This window comes from Xyrauchen texanus, chromosome 23, assembly GCF_025860055.1.
Source record: "Xyrauchen texanus isolate HMW12.3.18 chromosome 23, RBS_HiC_50CHRs, whole genome shotgun sequence".
Lineage (NCBI taxonomy): Eukaryota > Metazoa > Chordata > Actinopteri > Cypriniformes > Catostomidae > Xyrauchen > Xyrauchen texanus.
This window is the reverse complement of record NC_068298.1, coordinates 40,983,712-40,997,926: the sequence shown is the minus strand read 5'-3', so window position 1 is coordinate 40,997,926 and position 14,215 is coordinate 40,983,712. Positions and strand designations below refer to the sequence as shown.

The 14,215-nt window shown below is 35.3% G+C and overlaps 1 protein-coding gene across 2 annotated transcripts in view; it reads left to right on the top strand.

Annotated features, from left to right (window-relative positions):
- Positions 1–14,215, top strand: part of LOC127663289 (misshapen-like kinase 1) — an 88,947-nt gene that overhangs the window by 69,244 nt on the left and 5,488 nt on the right. For both annotated transcript variants that reach the window (XM_052154798.1, XM_052154799.1), the window contains 4 exons: positions 2,059–2,193; positions 4,565–4,665; positions 5,665–5,814; positions 11,902–12,061. In XM_052154798.1, the coding sequence (XP_052010758.1) occupies positions 2,059–2,193; positions 4,565–4,665; positions 5,665–5,814; positions 11,902–12,061 (546 nt within the window). The remainder of the gene's footprint in view (positions 1–2,058; positions 2,194–4,564; positions 4,666–5,664; positions 5,815–11,901; positions 12,062–14,215) is intronic.

Here is a 14,215-nt window from a genome sequence, read left to right as displayed (position 1 = left end):
AAAACAGCAGAATCTGCGTGAGTTAAAATCATCTCTCGCTCTCTCTCTCTCTGTCTCTCTGTGTCTCTGTCTCTCTCTCTCTCTCTGTGTGTCTCTGTCTCTCTCTCGTGCATCGGCCATTTAGCAAATGGTGTTATTTTGTGTCTCTAACACTGTCGCTCCTGCTTATAATCAACAAAGCGGTCAACGTTACAATTTGCAAACCCACAAGTTTGGAGCGGTCTTTTGATGCCTTTCAAATCTTGCCACTTCTTTATTTTACACTACATTTGACAATAATTGTAAAGCTAACAGAACTACTCAGCTGCAGAATTACACCTGTTATATCTCTCATCTCCATCTCTCTTGAGCTCCATCTGACATATACAGGGATCTTCTCTGCCATCTGAATCAGTCAATTTAAAAATAATTGTAATAATATACAAAACAATAATAATATAAAATTATAATGAAAATATATGATATATATGTAATATTTAGTATATAATCTGTTTTCAATATACATCATAACTAATTATGCAGCACAGTTCTCTTTCATAATTTAATCTGTTAACATTTTCAATACATATTGTCAACTTTAAATGGACATTTTTAAGGTAACTGACGAGTTTAGATATTTACTTGAGATATTTTACAAAAAAATTGAAACGGTCATTACTTAACTTCATTCTGTTTCAAACCTATATGATTGGTTTTTTTTCAGAGATATCAAAATGAGATATTAGGGAGTTTCAGTGACCATTCACTTACATTGAATGAAAAACCAAATGCAGTGACAGTGAATTGAGACTGAGACTAATGTTATTCAGCACATGCTAGACCTGATTCAAAGCAGCGGTATCTTTGCTTTTTAATGACAATGACAACGAGGCTGTGCGGGATAGACGTACAGTCTCTTTGATGAGATGTACTGGAGTTTAAAGTGTTTTTGGATCGTTCTGCAGACAAAACATTGGAAATATCTCTTTTCAAAGACACTCAATATACAAAAATTAGACAACATGAGTTGTGGAAAATCAGATGGGATATTGGAGCTTTTTACAGATTTATATGTTGCATGCCATTGAAGAGATCTGTCCCTCACCGCCTCGTTTCCATTCCCATTAAAAATCAAACATGGCGCTACTGTGAATAAAGTCTATATTCAATCTTGCAGGATTGTGTGCTGTAAGTGGTGGCAGAAAGCCGTTAACTGTTGAGTTATATTTGACAGATTAGAGGATTAAACGAAAGTATGACACAAAACCATCATAAATACAAACATATTCATAGCGATACAATTACTATAATAAAATGAGTTAATATATAACATGTAATCATGTTCAGTATAAATGTTTGCTGCAAAGTGTGAGTTGAAATGACATCAGTCCAGTCAGCTCTGTTGATGATCTTGAAGACAAAATCATTTCAAGATCTTTGACATAAGCAGTGACATTGCCAAAGCATTGGATTATTGCATCACGTCCTGCAGGAAAGCAAGTGACTAAAGAGAAGGGTCACAATATAGGCTACATACTTTAGGCTACATGCATTCTTAATGAATTCATTTACAGTTTTAATGTTGTATTAACTTATTTAAAAAAGAAAACACATAAATGCACAATAAAATATAAAAAACATCCAAGAACTTTCAGTGGTTTTGCATTTACCAGCTTATGAATTATTTAAAAAAAATTATTATTATTATTGCATAAATGGTCTTAATTCTTCTTATATTTGGCCTTAAAAGTCTTAAATTTCATTCCTTTGAACTTGCAGAAACACTGTAATTAGAAATGTAATACATTTTCAATATAGTAATCATTAAAGGTATCGAATTACAACTTAGATTTGTAATTTGTAGTGGATTAGTTTTTAAATAACTTACCTAACACTGGTTTTTGGAATACTGAAAGAGCTAAAATGAAAGGTATACTGAAATCACTGGTCAGGGTTAGGGTCTTAACCATAAACCATAAGCCTTCCATTTCACAATCATCTGAATGTTTGTTTGTTTTTTGTTTTACTAAAGTGTGTAACTGCTGTGGACGTCATGTGTTCCTTATTCCCTGTGGACAGGTAAGAAAAACAAGCTGAGGCTGTACTACCTGTCCTGGCTGAGGAATAAGATATTGCGCAATGATCCAGAGGTGGAGAAAAAACAGGGCTGGACGTCAGTGGGTGAGCTGGAGGGATGTGTCAACTACAAAGTTGGTGAGTCTACAATTGACTCTACAAACACCTCTTAAGCAGTCTTTTAAAAGGACTCATTTTAATGCAGACTGAAAATAGCAATCAAAATCTTAAGAGAGAATTCACTTAATTCATTTATTTGCACATGCTGTCTGCATTGAATAAGCATTGAAATTTGTATGTTTTATGTGCTGAAATACTGCACATTGCAGTGCTTTATAACATGGCGCTGTGGAATACTCGATTCTGATTGGTCAATGGCTCCATCTAGCAGTTTGATAGTAACAACTGCACATCCGGGTATTAAGACGTATGAGACCGGTCATCGGGTATTGCGAGTCATCTTTCCTGCTTACTTGGATCACTATTGTGATATTTACAAGAACACTAATAAAATAATTTCAGCTCAAATCAGTGTTTGTTATCCATTTATTTAATTAATTGGCTAGTAGTCTTGTAATAGGCGGAATATTGAGGAGTCAGATGGTAATTTCTACAAAGTAAACACCAACAGAGCTCCGATGTAAACCAGCTATTTATTTCTTCTATATAATAGCATAATTTTGACGCAAATAATTGTTTTATGTCCATTTATGTATTTATTTGCTTATTATCTGTGTAAGAAGTGGGATAATATACAATCATCTAGCAAAATAAACCCCCTCAGGATGAAACAGGAGTACTCCTCTTCGTGTCGGGATCCTGATCACCCTGTCGGGGTTTATTTTGTGATAACAACAGCTGACAGTACATTACACTTTACATAATGAGTGTAGGACTGACATGTTTCTATTGTTATTGATAGTGTTGTCTTTCATGTCATTGCTGTAAGGTTACATTTACCTGTTGATTGTATAATTTTACAGAGCGACTATTTGTACCTTTGACAAACTAGACAAGAGGTGTGGCAGTGGCGTGGGGGTGTGAATGACGTGTGAATAAGGGTAGGATTGTCCTAGTGACCCCGGTTTGAATCTACCTTTTGTCCCACTCTTTATTCCATCTGATTTTCTGTTGCCACTCTTAATATTTCCTTTAATACTACTTCAAATAATAAATATTAACAGTGAATGTTGGGGAGTGCAGAGAAGGGTTTGATCTGGAGGCGGGGTCTGTCGATCGCACACAGCATTGCTTATGTGTAGATTACATCACTGTATTACTAATATTGTAGTAATCATGTTTTTTTTGCAGAAACTGTACTTTTAATGCAATCAAACATGCTGTTACTACAATAATATGCTGGTAATATAGTCAGGGTTTTGCTGCATAGAGAAGGCCGCCTCCATCAATTTCGTGCCGCCTCGGCTGTCTACAAAACTCTGGTGGGTGTCTTTGTGGAAAACACTAACAAGTGTTACACTTGATGGATTGTCATTTGTAACTACAAATCCCGGCAATAATAATAAAATAATTCCATTGTCGAATAGTCGCTTGATGTCATTTAACATAACTTGAGATCATATAAACTATAATGATGACACACGAGATGAGAGGAGCGCTACAGCTTGAGTGTCTGATAGAAACACAGATCACAGCATGGTGATATATATCTTTATTTCATCCTTAATTAAGCTTCAAATAATACGGGAGCACACGTAAATAAACACAAACTCTAAAACTGTCATTCTCAGTGCGGTCAGAGCCGCTTCAACCAGTCGCGGAACAGACCCGATCTAAGCGGGAGTCGAGACCGGGAGAGATTTAAAGTTCCGCCGGCTGATGCGCACTCTAACACGGAGATGCTCGTCTCACACCCCCGTTGTCTGCAGCTCACAATGCCATCATCATGAGATCATCATGATAAGATCAATCTTGTGTGAAAAATAACACTAAAATGACAACAACAATAAAATGTGTGTTTTTATATATTGGTTTTGGATAGACTAGATTGACAAATGCTTATCAATATTACTCTTATGGATAAAATGTTTACAGTGTTCAGTGACTAAAACTACATTTAAAAAGCCCAGACTTTGTCAACTAAAACTTGACTAAAAAAACAAATAAAAATAGGATAATGTTGAGTAATTATGTTACAAACTAAAAAGGACATTTGACACAGGATTAACACTAAATAAAAAAACAGCTGACAAAATGAACACTAATATTCAGTTGTCAGGTCATTATGAGTGAATTAATGCAAAGCCAATGTTTACGTGTTCTTAACGTCACTTTTTAGGGATAGAGGTTAATGTAGTGTGTCTGTGGGACTCTAAATAAACACAATAAACACTGCAGTGATGCCCCTATACTGTATGTTAGCATTTAAATATGGGTGCAATTAGTATCTACCATTATTTGCACCAGGGTTGGGGTACAAATAATACTGGGGTGTAAATAGCATCTGCCATAATTGTATAAACACTTAATGTCTTACCTGTGATTACAGTTCGCTATGAAAAAATAAAGTTCTTGGTCATCGCTTTGAGGAACGCTGTGGAGATCTATGCCTGGGCTCCCAAACCATATCACAAGTTTATGGCTTTCAAAGTAAGTCTCTGACATTAGTAGATATGTAGTAGAATTCCTGTATAACCTTTCAACGTGTAAATCTTACAAAGTCTGTCAAGATTTCTGGATCATATTTCAACCCAAAATAACCCTCAAATTCAAAAATGAATAAATAAATATGCATTTAAATATTGCTGAATGAAGGCAATTTTTAGGACCATTTCATTTTTTGCATTGTGACATTTTTTCCATGACAATTAAGCACATTTCTCCCCAATTCTCATAATGCAACACAAAATATATTTTTACAATTATTTAAATTCTGAAGTATTTATACATCATGGTAGTATTTGTTGTTCTGCCTGTAATTTAAGATGATTTAAGCAGATTTTCCAAAAAGCGTCGTTGTTGTTAAACATTATTACAGTAATGAAAATCTAGTGAGATTTATGATGCTCTCATTTTTAGAAATGGGCTTAACTGGCATGAAGATAATATCACAATGCAAAAAAATGATGTTCCTAAAAATAGGCTTTAGTGTAGTTATGGAAAATAGCATTAATTATTTATTTCTTTTAAATTTACAGTGAAATATGACCTGGACATGTTTTTGACAAACTTTGTGAGATTCACCTTTGTGAGATAACTTTGGACCAAGGCTAAAGGATAGTTATGATCAAAACGGATACTTATAAAAAGTAGGCTGGTGTAATGATAGGTATTGTAATTGGGTTTGTGTGTATAATTGGGTCACTTTCTAGTACATGTCCTACTTCACTGCTGCCCTCAGAGACCTACTCCACTTCTGACGTTTACATTTAACACACATTTTTATAGAAATGGAAACATAGAATGTTTATTGAATGTTATTGAAAATTGTCACTTTTTCTGCAATTGGTTAGACAGGATGTAGCAGCTTTATTAGCTCACTGTTTGTTTGTTTTTGATGTTTTTGCAGTCTCTAAAGAACAAATAATGTCTCTGTTTATTTCTCATAGATTAAGAGTTACAATTGAGTTTTTCTTTATCTTTGGTCAGTCATTTAGCTCACTGCCTCAGAAACCCCTCTCTGTTGACATGACGGTGGAGAATGGACAGAGGTTAAAGGTCATCTATGGGTCTCACTCTGGTTTTCATGCCATTGATGTGGATTCAGGTTCACCCTTTGATCTGTACCTGCCCAGTCATGTGAGTGATCCAGCAAACATAGACCTACACCACTACAGAAATGAGTAAACAAAGTCTTTCTTTACACATTTTATGTCCATGAAATACACAGAAACAAAACCACTTTTGGTTTTGTAAGCCCCCAGAAATGCAGAGGCCCTGGGCAATCTCTGCCTATAGTTAACACCGGGCGGCACTGGTGATAATATGAATCTAATGGGAATCACCATTAAGAATAATGAGATTAATTGAATGAAAATTGAATGAAAGATACTCAAAACCCTTACTATTATAAAATCTGGATGTATATGTTTTATTTAGCCAATACCAACATTTTGCCACTCACTCTTCCAATTAGTTTTGCTTTGCAATTATCTTTTAGAAAATGTTCAAAGAGCTACAAAAGCTATTTTATTGTTCTAAAAATAAATAACTTTTTAAGAGAGCCACAATGAAAGATAAATACAAGACAAAAAAAATGATTATGAACTTTCTTTATGTTCTTTATGTTTGTTTTGGTAGGTATTTCTTTATAGTACACAGAAAAAAAGGATTATGAACTTTATACAATGCAATGAATGTATGGAATTATAAATAAATCATCATTTTTTCATTTTGCATTTTCATGCTTATGACTAATATGCCAGTTGGTTTTAGTTTGGTCAATATTTGGCCGATAAGTAGCAGTGTCTGATGCATTGGTGCATTCCTAATTTTAATGAGAATTCGGGAGGAAATGTCTTTATGCAAATCTTTTTGGAACTAACAAGGCATTATTGTTTTTATGCAATTTCTTTTTCTTTTTTTCTAAAAATATGTTGGACATTTTTTCGTGTGATTCACCCTAAATCAAAAGAACAGACATATTCAAATCCTCTCACGTTTTTGAAATGTGTGCATTAATGTTGTTTATGAACGTTTTGTATTCATATTACTCATTTTCCTGTGTAATATAAACAGTGAAATGTAATATGTGCATCATCGAGCTTATAATAGAATGTGAGTGGAGTGTTGTGATCTAGAGCTGTATCTCTCTACACACACCCACACAGCAGCATTCATTGCTCTGAGAGGAGTGAAAGTGTTGCCTGCAGAGCACACCCACAACTGTACCCACACTCCAAACACCACTGAGGTGGCCCACATACTATAGTTACGGGCTCATTCTCCCTCAAATACATGCGTGTGCGCTAGTTTCTCCAAACTCATCTCTAGTCCAAAAATATCTCTCTGCTGCCTTCACTATACTCCTAAAGCACAGACCATCTACCAGTAAATGACCTGTTATTTGACAGTTTTTTACTTATAACAGGCTGTAGATAAATTTAGCGTAAACTTGCAGCGTGCAGCAGAACTGGAGGCTGGGCATCACTCCATCATGAATGTTTTCTCTTCACACTTTTTCATTCACTCACTCTCTCTCTTACACACACACACACACACTGCTTTTAATGCGCTAGCTGTTGCATTTTGCAGTCTTTCACTCAGTTGTTGGGCTTCATTGGCACACAACTCTTTTCCGTGCACTTTTCTTTGCATTGTGTAATTCTGCCTCACTCTTGGAAACACACACACACATTGTCTGTTGGTGTTTTTGCACGGTCGGTGCTGATGAGAATCCCTCGCCAGAGGATCAAGATCACGCTGCGTCTCTGGATGCCCGTGTTGATGCTCAGGATTGTGGTGGCTCTTCAGAGTGATAGCAGCACAGTGTGTGTGAATGTATCAATCAATCAGGCAAGTACAGTGCCAGCTGTGTGTGTGTGTGTGTGTGTGTGTGTGTGTGTGTGGGGGGTGTTTATGTGGTTTACGAGTACACAAACTGGTTTTTACAAGGGTATTATGCTATAAATGTGGTTTATGAGGACATTTCTAGTGTCCCCATAATTCAAATCACTTTCTTAAAGGGATAGTTCACTCAGAAATTCATATTCTGTCATTATTTACTCACCCTTATTTTGTTCATAACAGGTATAACTTCATTTTATGGAACACTGAAGTAGACGTTAAGCAGAATGTAAGAGACATATTCTGACAGTGCCCGTCACTATTCAAAAGTGAACGGTAACTGAGACGTCACTTTTGTGTTCCACAGATGAAAGAAAGTCATGGGTTTGCAATAACATGAGGGTGGGTAATTGGAGTTTTCATTTTTGGATGAGCTATCATTTTATTCTGCTTGGCTGCAGTTTATGGTGACCAACTCTTCAAGCTTCAAAAGGATGCAAAAGTATAATTCAGAAGTCGATTAATTTATTCCATGAGACTCATTATTGTTCTGAAAACATACGATGAGGTTTGGTGAGAAACAAACTGAAATCTAATGTATTATTTAATGAAAATGTTGACCGACTGCACAAGAGCAACAGAATGCACAGCCCCCACTCGGAGAAAGGGTGTTCAAGCGAAAACTCATTTTGTTTATCATGAAAACAGGTCTGCCACAATTTTACTAACAACAAAACACAATACAGCTGATCACAAACCAGAAAACAGAACTTACTAAACATTTCTGAAGAGATTGTAGTCAAAGAATAGAGTACTGTGGGAAAAAACGATTTAGTTTCTAGCCCAAACGGGTTTGAAGATTTTAGAGAAATACATTTTACATTTTTTATTAAAACTTCACAATAGTAGAAAGGGAGGAAGATGTTCGCCTTTCAGGCTCCGATTATGGTGGGCCGGGGTTGATTATTTGCTGCCTGCCAGGCACCTTTGTCCAATGGGTGAAACATAACTAATGTTTTTCACTTTCTGTGATTAAAATTGGCATATATAAATTTTCAGGAGGTGCACGCTCGACTCGAATGGCACATCCTAACATCCTGTCTATACCGGATGTGTCCGTTGATGCGACACAGCGGTTTGAGGCTGTCTACACCACGACTCTCGCGTATGTTGTAGACAGGGTGTAACACAGAAACCGGTGCACATTTGTACATTACACGCGATGCATGTCCCAGGCATAATAATTACAGGAGTGGATTTACTATACAGAGAATGGTTCATCTGAACCAGTTTCAAAAGCAAAACCACACGAGAAAAATTCAGCGTGTGCCCAGTAGAGACTAAGAAGATCCTGGATGTTCAGCAAGTTGCAGCCAGGTATACTTGTAGTTAAAATAATACTTAAACTTCAGCATTCAATATGTTTTAACAGATGTATGTAGAGTGTCTAATAATATATTGGCAATGTACACTTTAGTTTCTCTTGCCAATAAAGGTTGATATGAATTAAATCTTCCCATTTGATCTTATTTATTTTTTTTTTAAAGTCCAATGGAAAATGCCAGAAGATTTTGCCCAAATTGTAATTACAACATGTCCACTGATTTTATGCCACATATACATACTTTAATGAAAGATTAATACCTGTAAAAATTGTCTCTCTATCCTCTATCTGCAAAACATTTGAGCATGTACAGTACATACAGTATTTCAATTATTAAAATAAATGATGACTAACCATTTTCTTTACATTTATTTGAGACAAAGTATAACGTAAACATATTTATGATGATTTTTTAATGTGTGTTGTAATGTATCACCATTATTTAATCGCGATTAATCACAGAAAACTGTGCAATTAATTAGTTTGACATTTTTTATTGATTCACAGCCCTAGTAAAAATGCATTCAGTTGTATCTGAATTATTATGTCATTTTTTAAATGACATTTTTGTTTTTGGTGGCATTTGTAAATATTTGTAGGAATATAGCCTTAGTGTGTCATTCTTTCTTTAAAGATAAATCAATACTTTTTGTGCAGAAAGCATGTCAGTAATCACCTGGAGTCCGTTGCTAGCATGTAACTGTCACCAGTTTGTATACTTGTTGTAAGACGTGTCTAACTTTAGTACTCAGTGATGATATAAGCCTGTCTTGTTGTGATTCTTCAATAATACATTTAAGTAAGCCTAATTGTTTGTGACAGTCCCCATTAAAAGACTCAATGAAATGGGTAAATTAAAGCCATGTTAAAGGCAATGTTCCTCCAAAAATTACAATTATTTCATCTCTCATCATTTATTCACCCTCATGCCATACCAGATATGTGTGCTTTCTTTCATCTGCAGAACACAAATTGTTATTTTTATAGCTCTTTTGGTCCATACAATGCAAGTGAATGGGTGCCAAAATGTTGAAGCTCCAAAAATCACATAAGGCATCATAAAAGTAATCCATACCAGTGGACTCCAGTGGTTAAATCCATATCTCCACATGGTAGGTGTTGGTGAGAAACAGATATTTAAGTCTTTTTTTTACTATAAATTCTCCTCCCTGCTCAGTGAATCTCTACTTTAACTTTCACATTCTTCTTCTTGTGTTTTTGGTGATTCACATGCTTCATGTATATCACCCCCTACTGGGCAGTGAGGAGAATTTATAGTAAAAAAAAAAAAAAAGGACTTAAATATTGATCACCCACACTTATCATATCCCTTCTGAAGACATAGACATAGAGTGCTTTTTGGTGCGTAAAAATTTTGGCACTATTCACTTGCAATTTGAGGACCTGCAGAGCTGAAATATTCATCAAAAATCTGAATTTGAGTTCTGCAGAAGAAAGAAAGTCATACACATCTGGGATGGCATGAGGATGAGTAAATGATGAGATCATTTTCATTTTGGGGTACACTAACTCTTTAACCGTTATTTGCTACTTGTTAGTCAGTTGCGAGTGGTTTACAGGGTGGGGCATTCTTGTTGCATTTGATTGGACAACAATCTGTGTAATGCAAGATGATGCCATTAATGTTTTTGGTCTATTGTCCATGGAGAGAAAGACTGTACATTTGAAATGTTTACATTATGTCATATCTTATGCCATTTTTCCTGTAAATAAATCAGGTTTTAAGAATGTTTAGATAATTTGACAGAAAATCAAGACACAAATACTTGTCTTGAAAATAATGTTTTGCAGTGTGAATGATTACACTGGCATATAGACAGCTAATAGTCATGGACTAATGCTGCGTTCCATTCAAAGTCAGATGTGGGATATTCCTACTTGATATATCCAGTCTCCAACCATAAAGGCATTCCATTGCCAGATGCTCGGAAGATGACATGTTAGGAGACACTGCAATGCTCCCGTTAGCTTAGCAGTTGTTTGACTGTCACCAGAAACATCTCATAGCAACAAAACTGATAAACAATGCTGCAACGCAACATTACTGCTACAGGTGCACGATTATCAAAAGAGTTTCATTTACCATGTTTTGTACACCTGTCTCTGTAATCTTTTGTTAAGCAAGCTTTAATATCTGCTATGTAGGAACTTTGACTCAATCGATTTATTGAATAACATTGAATGTAAATCGCTAAATTTGTGCATCTTTCTGGGTGCTGACTTGTTTGTGTAATGTCACTCACCTACACCTCGGCAAAATAGGAGTTGGAAGTCTGACTTCAAGTGGCATTCCATTGCACTTTTCCTTGTAGAAATTTGGAAAATCTGACTTTTCGAGTTGATTGGAATGCAGCATTAAAGCCATAAAGCTCTTAATTGTATTTCATAGTGTTAAGGGAAGACACTGGTTGGTTGTCACACTTTTTAGGTTAGGTGTATTTATGCATTTAGAAATGTATTAATAGGCACATACCTTAAAGACTTGGCTACAATAAAAAAAAAGTGTTGAACATTTTCACAGGTTTTGCACAAAAATTGGGAAAAATTACATCAATTTATAACATTTAAAACATTTGTGACAACCGGTGACTTAAATGAAGAAAAACCCTTTGGCCTAAGAACAGATCAAAGCATTTCAGTAATAATCTGACCCTTGTCTTAATGATTGTCAGTGGGGTTTGATTATGTTCGCTTGTTTACACAAGAGCTATATGCAAAATATCTAGAATTTATATATATATATATATATATATATAATTTAGAAAGGTTTGATCTATATGTTTGAAACCAACATAGAATACCTCGAGAAAACACACATTTGCACAATTGGACTCCAAATCGTATAGTTAATGAGATATTGCCTTATGACAACTAGCCCCGCTGAGCACTATAATCATTTAGCAGACACTGGATGGAGTTTAATGAATGAAGACAGTTTTTCGGTTCAATAATAGGAAGTCTGTGTGTGTGTTCAGATTCAGGGTGTGATTCGGCCTCATGCCGTCATCATTCTGCCCGGCAGCAGAGGGATGGAGCTGTTGCTGTGTTACGAGGATGAAGGCGTCTACACTGACACCTATGGCCGCTTCACCAAGGAGACGGTGCTGCAGTGGGGGGAGATGCCCGCCTCTGTCGGTGAGTTTCACAGCTTCACACTGCATTAGGAACATCATGTAGAACAGATGAAGGCTTCTTAGTGTACAAAATGCTAGAAACAGACATACATCTGATTACAAGATTTCAAGGATTAGACTGAATGCAGCTGAATTTTGATACCTACTTTTTTCTTTCTTATTTTAGTTGCAAAGTGTTATGAAGTAAAACCCTCTGATTGAAGTCTGGTTGCAAGTGATAAAGTCATGATGCATTGTCCTTAAGGAACTTCTTTACAAATGAAGTTGTGTACTTCATCCAAAAGAAATATTTTGTCATCATTTGCTTTTTTCAGTCTTTCAAAAGAAGAATGTTAGGGACTGACAGACTCAGTCACCAATCACCATTTATTCATTCATCTTTTTTTAATACAGTGAAAGTGAATGGTGACTGAGGCTGTCATTCTGACTAACATCCTCTTTTGTGTTCTAAAGAAGAGAGAATTGCATACAGGTTTGTAACATATAGGGAGAGAAAATGAAAAACATATGTTTAGTTTTTGGGTGAACTATCCTTTTAAAGAAGTTGTTTATTGACAAATAATGAAAATATGACAAGCAAACGTGTTATCAAGTGTTAAAAATAGCATGTGATCTGTAATGGTCTGGAGAGATTTATTAGCATTTCTATTCATCTCAGCCTGGGAAACATGTGATTTGAATTCTGGCATCTTTGAAGAAATCTTTGAGACAGTTTAATTTCATGTGACTGATCACAGGGCTGGTCCAGATTCCTTTGGCGCGCTGGGCGAGATTTTGGTTTGGTGCTGCACTAAACTCGACTGAAACTTTTTTCTTTTATAAAATGTATGTTGGGAAACACACACAAAGCACAGAGGGATTTGATGCATGCTGGATTCAACGTTTTGTGTGATGCTCATATCTACAACCCCAATTCTGAAAAACTTGGGACAGTATGGAAAATGGCAATAAAAATAAAAAGGAGTGATTTGTGAATTCGATTTACCCTGTACTTTATTTAAAGAAAAAGGTTTATAGGTGTACTGTAAGTTAAATATAAAAGTTGAATATTAGTGGCCGGTTAGCAACTACTTAATCTCTACAGTGCGTTTTCAAAAAGCATTGTTATCTCAATAGCACATAAATGTTTGTAAATTAACGAGAGCCTTGGACCACTCATACATTTATTATATGCAGCTATCTAACAGATTATAACAGCCAAAGTGATATTTCCTAAATTAGATGAATATATATTTTTTCTTGATCTATAGATCAGTGCATTGTACACTTTTTAATGGTTGAAAAGGACCATTTGGCTGTTTCTGCAAAATGTTCATGTTGAGAAAGACATAATATAAAAGAGATCTCATTATATTTTCTGCAGTCAAAGCAATTGACAGTTTTTCTCTTCCAAATATATGTTTTCAATGTTTATTGTGCAAACCTCCTGCTTTCTTGCGTGACAAGTTGTAAATTCGCCCCTCTGTGATGCTTTCTTCAATTCTTGTTATGTGGAAGGGCAAAGTGCCGCTTGATGCTGGCGTGAGCGGAGCGTTGACGCCTCGACTCAACTCCAACTGACCAAAGGACATTACTGAAACTCAAAATTATTATTAATATTAGGCTATTAATATTGTCTTTTCTGATAAGTCTTGCTCAGCAGATTAAATGATGTAGGAAAACAATACAGTACATCTGCTTTATAATGCTTAAACATTCTACTGAAGTCAGTAGGTTTGACATGAAAATTTTATTAAAGGAGAAGGTAAACACATAATCGATACTCATTAATATTATTAGATGATTATTTTGGATGCTCGACAGTACAACTATAGATATATAACTGAAGGAAAGCTATAGATCTGCTTTGTTCTTACTATGCTTAAATACAGGGTTGGGAGGATTACTTTTGAAATGTATTCCACTACAGATTACATGCTGTAAAATGTAATTTGTAATGTATTCCATTAGATTACTCAAGGTCAGTAATACTTTGGATTACTTCTTCAGCACTGGTAGATTTTTTCACTTGTTTTGACTATAAAAACTCTGTCAGTACAGTAAGACAAAATACACATGTTAAAAATACATTCTCTGAAAAACCCAAATATCTTATGCAGTGTTGTTCTTGTTTTTAAGAATTTTTTGATATTTTTACAGGAAAACAATACAAAAA